Here is a 10,775-nt window from a genome sequence, read left to right on the forward strand (position 1 = left end):
CTTTCACCTTCAGCAAGCGACTGACAAAACATCACTTGAACGAGTTCAGGAAAGCCGACCGGCGCTTACATTGGGAGCCCTGTATACAACTCAGCTTGGCAGAAAGCACTAAAGGAGTTCATTTTGCACTGGGATTAAGAAGGACTCCATCTAAAAAGACTATGTTTTTCGCTGGGTTAGAAATGACTAAAGGAGGAATACAACTTCATGTAGTGCTGCCAGAATTACACTTTCCAAAATTGGTTCACTCATGAGATCTTGGGTCTTGTCCTCGACAGAATAAATCCTTGGTAAACAAGAGTGTATCGTGCTTGACAAAAGGTTGACCTTGAATTATGAAGAATTATTTCCACACTCCACTTGTGCACTCTTGCGGCACATGCAGTTTCCGTGTCTTCATTAAAATTACTTCCATTCACAAGTGATTATCTTCCATTTCAGTGAGTGTCTCGACAACCGCAAGACGTTCACTTCCCTTGAGTTCTACCACTTCACACAGTCTCAGAGTATGACTGTTTCCGAACAGAGCACTCCAAAATAATGATATGATTTACACTTGGTATTCTGAGAACGTTGAGGCCAACAAGCAAGAGTTACCCTACGATGCAGTTGCCATCACAGATTTAGAAGGTGTAGCACTCTTAGAATTGTGGGATCCGCGTCGTGCCGCATACAGCTAAATAGCTTGAATATTACCGACCCTCCGTTTGGTCCCAGGGGAGTAAGATTATTTTTTCCATAAGACTCACAATTTATTGTGAATGTGGTAATCGGGTAATTTGTCACCATATCCACGTTGTTTTGACGTAAATTTCAGCACCCAGCAAGCAAACTGAATGTGCTTCACAGAGACTGCCTCATGTTTCCATTCGCACGGTAACAGATGTAGCGCAGTGTGGGTTTTGATGGAACACTATTCAGGTTCATCAGACTACGCACGTGAGGGTTAGAGATCCATCGGTCTACGCCATCATATCGGGTAAACACCATACAATCATAGGTCTCCTATTATGCGCATTAAACTATGGTGCACATCTCGGATAAATTTGTCCCACAATCTGCCCCTGTGAATCCTCATAAGCGCTCTAATCGATCACCGATATAAACCTGCCGGTGTTTTCTAGGAACACACTATTGAGTGTGGTTCAATGTATTTTTGTTTTGTTCCAAAATGATGCAGCCCCGTCATAGCTCTTTGGCCTAGGCAGAACTGTTATACCATACCAGATTACGCTCTTTAAACAACTCATCGCTCGATTATTTGAAAAATAATTTTTTGTCGTAAATTTCAGGCAAATTATACACAAGCTTCCATTCTGAGTGGTTAGTTGAGCACAATCCAGGAAGTGCACGCATTCAAACTGTATTTGTATGCAAGCTAATACAAGGACGAGTGAAATGCTTAAAACACGTAAATCAAAAAAAGATTGCCAATGCAAACATGAAAACAGTATAAAACGCTTTGGGGAATTTTTACGGGAGATCCCGCTTGTTTGCTTGCGATGTGTATAAGTTGACGTCTATAAGGTGAATTCCTAAACGTAGCATCAAAAACGCACCCACCGTACTTGAAATGTCTTCTGTCGACCACTGTTTCTTCAAACAAAGTTTTGGCAACCATACAGCACTTTTTTCGAAAGAAGTTTGGAGGAATCCCGACACCTGTCTTTTCGGAAATATCAATCCAAACGTAACAGAGTATCCAAGAATTTTCGCACTCGAAATATTAATTCGCTTTCATATCAGTCAACCATAGTTTTACGCTGTGTATGACTGCCAGCAAAAGTAGTAGTGTCTTGTGTAGAAACGGGCCAAAGGGGTACCATTGATGCAAACTCCACTAGGCAGCCGGGTGCCGCGGGGAGCAGTCGTATGTTAGGATACGAATCAAGTGACTCGGACCAGCCTACCGTTTGCTTGATCTTAGCTTCTGCATGAATCGACTACCGTATTATATATGTATACTATTTTTCCTTACACCATCTACGTCTATGGATCTCCTGTGTTGGAGGGTCTCTACTATTGTGGATTGAGATAATTATTGAAATAATTCACCAGAATCTCACCGTTCTTCCGACGCGATAATAGAACGCCGCAAGATTCCCACGTATCCCAAGTATTTGAGCAAATCTACCCTAGCTTCTCAGTTATTAGAAAAACGCCAATGCGTCGTGATGGGAGCAATCACGTGTAAAACTCGTTCACGGGTACCCGTCGCTAAGCCGTTAGCTGTAAGAATTGCCGCCATATCAGGATCCCGTAGACGATTTGCTCTGGACTTACTACATTATAAAGCAAGTATGGTCCAGTTTAGCCTAGAGCCGACACCACAAGGCATGTGTTGCTGCCAGTACAAAGATAACAAATACGTAACATGCAAGAAAACATGCGGTTTTGTAACGAACTACACTCGAGCAATTTGTGAGTAGAGGAAGTCTAGATTCAGACGATGTTTTCATCAAACGACTGGGATTAGATATGAAGCTCGCGTTATTGGTAACTGTGGTGCGATGAGGCATGTATGAACGAAATCCGGACATCAAACCCGACATTTCATCGAACGAAACACACGAGGACATTTCTCTGATACACATGGAGGCGAGCCCACCAAAGCAAAAACCAAGATCAAGCAAGCTACAGATTTGAAAACAAATTGGATAATTCTGGCATCTCGGTATTTATTTTGAGGTTTGTGGCCACGTTAATCACAGCAAAGCAGAATAAAAGGAAGAGAAAATCGAAAAGATCAAATGTTATTTATGCCGGACGAGGTCCAGAAAGACAGGGTGACGACCTGGAAGGGAAATAAGGCACTAAAATAAAATGCGGGAGATTGTTGCAACTCTGTATCGTTAATTGAGTAAATTTGTACATAAACGTACGCCTTTCCAGTCGTGTGATGCTTGATGCGAAACACATTTATGTGGCCTTGAACAGTTCAGAGTAATACTTCTAAAATTGGGCACTGAAAAAGGCATTCTTGGACGTTCGCTTAAAATATGTACCCAAACTGCATTGAATAATCTAATTTTGCACACCTGTGATCGCTAATTGCGGAGCACAATTTGCTGCGATTCGTACGTCAGAACAGTATGATGCATCAATACAGAAGTTGTGTAGAGTACTCAGCAAAAATGGAAAACTCTATACGATTAATGATGGCGGAATTATTGTCGATATGAACAATGTTGGAATCCATGTTTTCGCTCCTGTTATTCGAGTGGTAACCATATATACACAAACTTCAACACTGTCACAAACAATCTACTTTTGATAAAATCTGCTTGCCTTCTAGAATTGGCGTTGGTCATCTGGTCCCTTCCCAGCGTCAAGCTGGGCGAAAAGTAACCGAGATAATTTCCGCTCCAGTCTGGGCATCGTGATCCAACACATATTGACAGATAACCCTGGGCTGCGGAAATAAATACAGAAGAATAAACTCGAAAGCATGTTACAAATTTGCATGCTTCAGTCCACTCTGCGCATAATTTGATCCACAGAACGAAAAAGAAAGCAAAGCCTGAAACCAAGCGATCTTCAATTCGAAGTGTAGCACGGGTGAAAATTTCCGGTTTTCAATAAAAATAAATGTGACTAATAAACATTGGCATCCCGGGTGAGAAGTGTGGTACTGAGGAGTGGATATGTTTGATATACAAAGGCGTTCATTTTAGAATATGAGGTCTTTACTCCGTTTGGCCTTAGCTGCCCTGTGATTGGAACTGATCAATGACCGTAGGAGAGCCCAATGTCTCTCCGATCCATGCTGTGTAAAAGTATACATTCAACACAGATGGAGTGCGTTGTTTGAAACCCGATTCATATGACATGTTTGTGTGAACTGCCAAAAGCTTGCAGTTTAGTTTCTGAGCAATTCTGTCTACTGGGGAGCTCCAAGATGGTGCAGTATCTAACACGTGAATGTAAAAAATGCGGCATGAATGACTACTAGGAATTATTGTTATCAGGAATTACACGAAATCATGTTACGATAAAAAGTACAGTTTACGTGTCCACATTTATGCAGCTGGAAGAGGAAGGAAAGCTTACCTCAGTTGATAACAGCTGGCAACCTGAGCTACTGCCGGACGCAGTTACGGCAGCTTTTTCGCAACCCGTTTCTACTAAGGGAAGTTCAAGCTCGTATCTTGTGTGAGAATTGGGCTGGTAAATACAAGACTCGTTACTGAAAAGGTAAACATCGACCAACCTCCTTCGTTCCAGTGACATCGCCAGACACTCCAAACCATTTGGCGCTATCTAACCCGCTGTTGCATGCATTCTGGCCTCTGACAATCAGTCCTTGAACTTCTTCTGTCGCCATGTCCTCCGGCGTCAGTGGGATTTTTCCCCCAGCTGATCTGCCAGCAGCAAACATGGCCATGAAAGTGAAAAGCATAAGGGAATGGTTCATGTTTGATGATTGCCCAGAATGCAACAAGCTTCAGTTCTTTTATACAGTTCGAAATGACAACTAATTATTCACCGTTAATCTTTCGAAATCATACAAACAAGATCGGACTGGCCTCACCCAAACCCAATTTGAGAAAGTAACTCCAGAGCAAATTATTCAAAGCTGTCTCCATCATAGTTGACACGTAATTTTGTGCCTTGGTGCACGAATGGCTATACACCATCTCTCCATGGCATTACGTGTGCATTGTTGCAGTTACGTGTTTGATCATCTGGGAAATGTTTGCGACGCAAACGCCTAGACAGTATTTATGTAGAACGAGCTGTTTAAGCTAATTAAAGTCATTCCATGAATTCAAACACCGGAAAACGTGCAGCGTGACACCCCTCAGGGAAACCAAACAACGTTTGAGCGTTTAGTGAAAAACGAAATAATTTCCAATTTCTCATCTCGCCCTGGATTGAGGTATGGATTCTGCAACTGATCTGTTCACAGTGGAATTCTCGGTAAACATCCTATTATGAGTATAATGCTTGGGCGGTTTGAGCGCATGAAACGTACAAGCAAGTCGCCGAACTCTTCGAGAAACTTGAAACCCCTAATCGAGCCATCCGAAAAGAGACTCGTATTGATTAACCTTGGAGTGTTCAATTTGGTCTGACTCCAAGAGTGTAGATCTGATTTTATGTCCTCTGAATTTTGTTTCGCAATTTCGGATAATCTTATTCGGCGAACCACAAATCGGGATTTAGAATACTGATAGAGTTTACAAGGAAATTTTATCCGATCATCAAATTCAGTTTACCACACATCATTTTGTCAGCCTTCAGATGACAACGTGACGCAGTTTTGGGACGCGGCCCATCGGTAAACACTATTTCGTCCCTTCACGCTAGCTGATATGAACACAATAGTGTGCAGGGCTAGCCAGGATGGTAGTTCAGACCGCCACCGGACATCACACGGATTGGTTGATCATGCTGTATTTAGCGAATCCATCTGAGAATGCCCACCGAGTTTCCGGTATCCAGCAAGATGTGTTGGGTACGAGCTTCGGCAGTTGCACGATGTTTCTGAGTCGACCATTTGACTGGTGTCCTGAGTATTCCGTGCAATGAATGCGGAATTTAACATCTGGCCCGATGTCGATTTTGGACATGTGGTCATCTAAAATTACGGCCTGTAATCTATTGACTCATTCAGCATTTCCGCCCATTCTTGCCCGGTTGAAACGTCGGAGGGTCAGTCATTGTTTCATTTAATTTATGGTATCACACTTTTAGACTGAACCAATGGATGACACAATGGGAAGTTTCCAACGATCATTAATCAAGTCCAAAGATATTGATCATTCATATTTACCTTATGGATGATAGTAACGCGATGCACGTTTCAGTAGTTGTCGCAGTATTACTAGTGAGCGAAAAGATACACTTCCATTAACCCATTCACGATGACATGTTTTCTTCTGGTGTTCATTCAAGCAACAATAAGTCTCATGGATTTCATTGGGATGCACCACGTGCATGCATACATTGAGAAGCTGGGCTTTGCTCTCCCTTTTGAGATCAGTTGCTCAACCAGCCCGATTAGTTCAGAATAAACTCTGGCATTTTGTGGGACGCAGGAACTAGTTACACCCATTTAATTCCAATTCTAACGTGATGATTCCAGGTTTCAGTTACTTGGAAACGATTGAGGAATAATGGTGTAGTTCATCAGGCGGCGACAGTTATTCGTCTCATGAACTGGCTCAACAATTGCAGAGAAGAAATCCCGAAATGCAACCAATGGTGTAGGAGAGACAACGACCTACGCGTCAAGGTAATGCGTCACTGATAGTGGTTCAATAACTTTGGGGAACACATGACAGAAACAAAGAGCTTATAGATCGGGAGGATGGCAACCGATGAATATACTTGATTATAATATAAACAAAGCACGTATTGAGAGGTAGAGCAGAGGTTTTGTGACAAAGATTCTATTCCTTAGCTCACTCCAACTACTCCACTATCGGTAGCCTGTGAATGCATAAAGCACCATTATGACTTCATCAATTCGGACGCGCATTTGCTACCTTTCGCCGCCAGATAGGATGGAAATATCAATGTGCACGAAATTTGTGGTAAGCTTTATTGTGAACCACAGTCAAAAAATAGCTGTTCTATATAAATCTGACTACAGGATTTAAATGCACTATTCCGAGGACAGGCAAACGTGATGATTCCAGGTTTCAGTTACTTGGAGAACGATTGAGAATAATGGTGTAGTTTATCAGGCGGCGACAGTTATTCGTCCCATGGACTGGCTCAACAATTGCAGAGAAGAAATCCCGAAATGCAACCAATGGTGTAGGAGAGACAGCGGCCTACGCGTCAAGGTAATGCGTCACTGATAGTACCAAAGTTGTGGTTCAATAACTTTGGGGAACACATGACAGAAACAAAGAGCTTATAGATCGGGAGGATGGCAACCGATGAATATACTAGATTATAATATAAACAAAGCACGTATTGAGAGGTAGAGCAGAGGTTTTGTGACAAAGATTCTATTCCTTAGCTCACTCCAACTACTCCACTATCGGTAGCCTGTGAATGCATAAAGCACCATTATGACTTCATCAATTCGGACGCGCATTTGCTACCTTTCGCCGCCAGATAGGATGGAAATATCAATGTGCACGAAATTTGTGGTAAGCTTTATTGTGAACCACAGTCAAAAAATAGCTGTTCTATATAAATCTGACTACAGGATTTAAATGCACTATTCCGAGGACAGGCAGGTTTGGACAAGTATTCGAAGGTCACCCGCGGTGAAATCGTCTGAATCTCTTTGAACCTCAATTCACAAAGATTTATGATGCGATCAGCTGAATAACCAGAAGTGTCCCGTCGAGACTGACGGCGAAGTAACGATTCCGGTGCAGCATTCTTATTGATGTTTAACTTCAAGCTAAACCGTCACAAAATCAGCCTCGTTGATCCTACGGTGAGAAGCGATGAATCCCAGCCCAATCTCCATAAAACACCATCGCAATCATTCTTCCTTGGAGAAGTTATGTCCAACGCTTGATAATCGTGCAAAAGCCTTCATCGCTGTCATGAAAACCGGAGGAGCAATGTATGGGCGTAGTTGAGGTGCAGCATTCCTCCAACAGACACTGACTGCCAGAATGGCCGTGCGCGTTTGCTTCATGAATGCATGTTCACATATTTACGAAGTTTTCGAGATGAATCCCGGAGGGACTGGCTGTCGTAATGAACCATTCTAATGATGACAAACCGTAAGCGCGGTATTCACGAAAGTTTGTGGTACTTCGTCGTTTAAAAAGTGAATACAGACACACGCAAATGGATTTTGATATCTACTTTGACAATTTTAAAGCTGATAAACTGTTAGCGACATTCTTGCGTTTACCCATGCTTCCGAAGGCGCGGGCGTTTATGACTGTCAGCAGTTAGTGAGGAGCGTCACTGAATATTGAATTGCTGAATTAGGTCGCATTGCGAAGATGAAATTCTTGGGGGCAAATTTTCTGGACATTGATTTCTGCCATGATCTATATAAAATATACACGTCAAAGCTGAAGTAATCACACATTCAGATCGTGCATCCGCACTTCGAAAGCACATAGTGGACACTTGAAATCTGTCATCAATACTATGGGATTTTATGCGATAAATGAACGCACTTTGTAACCCTTAGCGATCGGGCTTTGACTGGCTTTCCACTCCATTCCGGCTCAAGTGATCGGTCAGATTATCTCAGCGTCACAAACGCTTCGCAAGTGATAAAATTAATTTAAAAAACGCGGATATGCTGCCAGGTCACCCGATCACAACGTTTGCAATAAATTGTGAACTTTCTTGACAAAATCTCCGACCAAATGGAGGGTCGACGAGATTCCGACCATTGAGGTGCATATGGCATCGCTGAATAGGAACTGAGTTTGTTTCAAATGATCTACGAATGTGGCATACAAGAGGTATGTGTGCAGATGATTTCTTGAATATTTCGTTAGATGCACAAACATCATGGCCAAATCCCCCAAGTCATGTTGTAGTGGATACTGTCAGTTGGCCCATGCCTAGATAGCTGTCGACAAACTCAGGTTGAGATCGAACCACGGACCCTTAGTTTAGTGAGCACGCTTCCAAATGTTGAGGCCAACAATCAAGTTCTACCCGACGATGCAATTGCCATCACAGATTTAGAAGGTGTAGCACTCTTAGAATTGTGGGATCCGCATCGTGCCGCATACAGTTAAATAGCTTGAATATTACCGACCCTCCGTTTGGTCCCAGGTGGGTAAGAATATTTTGCCCATTAGGCTCATAACTTATTGTGAACGTGGTAATCGAGTAATTTGTCACCATATCCACGTTGTTTTGACGTAAATTTCAGCACCCAGCAAGCAAACTGAATGTGCTTCACAGAGACTGCCTCATGCTTCCATTGACACGGTAACAGATATAGCGTAGTGTGGGTTTTGATGGAACACTATTCAGGTTCGTCAGACTACGCACGTGAAGGTTATAGATCCATCGGTCTACGCCATCACATCGGGTAAAGTCCATAGAACAATAGGTCTCCTATTATGCGCATTAAACTATGGTGCACCCTCGTAAGCACCTCAACACGTTTCAACACGAGTTCGACGGCGAAACCCTAATGAACCGATGCAAAATTATCGCCGTGATCGGAACACGTCTAATCCCCGATGGTGGCTATCGTTAAAACGTCGTTTGACAACATGTGGTTTGACTAAATTTCTGTCGCATTAGCATACTGACCAGTTCTTTCCCACCAAGTTCATGTGAGAGGCTCACGAAGCGTGAGGCGATGAACCTGAGTGTTTGAAGTGAATTTTTAGGCCTGATTAGAGAAAAGAGTCATTTAAAATAGATGTAGATTTGAACGTGGGATGTTGGACGAATGAAACGTGTGCGTGTTTTATAGACGGTCAGGCTAGGCGTAGACATTTGGAAGTCAGTGGGAATTGCATTGAAATAGGATATTTAATAAATGGGAATTTATCCTGAAGTCTGATGACGTGATCGTCACACGTTTAAGACTGTCACATGTCAGAGTACCTGAATCGTGGTAATCGGGATTTAACGACAATTTCCAATGAAAATTTGAGCCATCAATCTATGGGCGTGAATGGGTAGAAGACAAAATACGCTTTTTCACATGTAGTTATAAGTGGTGGCCGAGGGGAACGAGGAATGCCTCTCCATAACAGGTCACCAGAATATGTTGATCATTTCCGAAAGGAACATGAAATCTGTGCTCCTCAAGCCTATCGCTAATAGAAACCGTTAAGGTAAAAAATCCAACAAGGTCTGAATTTGTCAGTAGATTCAATGAACTAGGTCGACGTTCGTGGACATAGACCGCGTTCATGTAACACCCGTTCATCTGGAACCCCAGTGATGCGTCTCCACAAGCAGTTATGGCATCCATTGGCATTTTCGAAAGTCTTACACTTGCCAGAGTATCGGTGATTGTGTGGAGGGCCAATAAAACGGAGATCTGGATCTATTCGAAAAATCTGGAATATAAAGTTCCATCTACTAATCTATTCCACAGTAATATCGCTCGCCAGCTGTGAAAATATGAATGAGCGTACGCCATTTTACAAACTGATTGGCAGGAATAGTAGAATATGATGTTCCACACTTGAGTTTATGATCAGTTTATTTTGTCTGGCAAAGCACCAGGGACGTGTGCCAGTCGGATGCTGCACTTAGTCGACGAATGATAACGGGTGGAAATTTTTCAGGATGGATTGTACCAAGCTGATTCTGTCAGGCCGCTTTACGCATCCTCCAATTTGGCCCCGTTACAACCGTTTCTGGAAAGCAGGCATCAGTAAACTCCCAGTCACACGGACCCAGCATTCACACAAAACCGAACCAAATGTGAAGTCAATTCTCGTGGTTTCTCTGTCTGGAAACGTCCATGATTTGAGACTTTCTGTGAAGTGTTTGACCTCAAGAGAAATAGGCGACTTGAGGTTGTCGAGGTACCCACTGAAATGGAAGATAAATCATTTGTTTATCATAAACCTCGACTGGAGATTCTATTAAACGGTCGCCTTAACCAATAATTCCACTATCCCAAAATCAGTGTTGTGAATGACAGTGAGATTAATGAAGATACGAGACACTGCAAGAGTTTGCGGGTGAACAGCGTGTAGAGTATCTCGCCAATTTCACGGCCTCCAGTTTGTCAAGCGTGATATGTTCCAGTTTATCAGATCCAATGAAATAATGCGTTTCATTGTTCAGACAAGTTTTTCTTCCTGCGACAAGCAGGTCCACAGTCAGCACTGATACATCAGTGCTCATGGGTCAAA

General features: G+C 42.7%; 1 protein-coding gene across 1 annotated transcript in view; it reads right to left on the bottom strand.

Annotated features, from left to right (window-relative positions):
• Positions 1 to 4,324, bottom strand: part of T265_15592 (hypothetical protein) — a gene marked incomplete at both ends in the record, with an annotated part of 100,930 nt that extends 96,606 nt beyond the window's left edge. Inside the window, one exon of the mRNA XM_009178693.1 lies at positions 4,211 to 4,324. Coding sequence (XP_009176957.1) covers positions 4,211 to 4,324 — 114 coding nt within the window. The remainder of the gene's footprint in view (positions 1 to 4,210) is intronic.
• Between the last annotated feature and the right edge of the window lie 6,451 nt (positions 4,325 to 10,775).

This window comes from Opisthorchis viverrini (assembly GCF_000715545.1).
Source record: "Opisthorchis viverrini unplaced genomic scaffold opera_v5_625, whole genome shotgun sequence".
NCBI lineage: Eukaryota > Metazoa > Platyhelminthes > Trematoda > Opisthorchiida > Opisthorchiidae > Opisthorchis > Opisthorchis viverrini.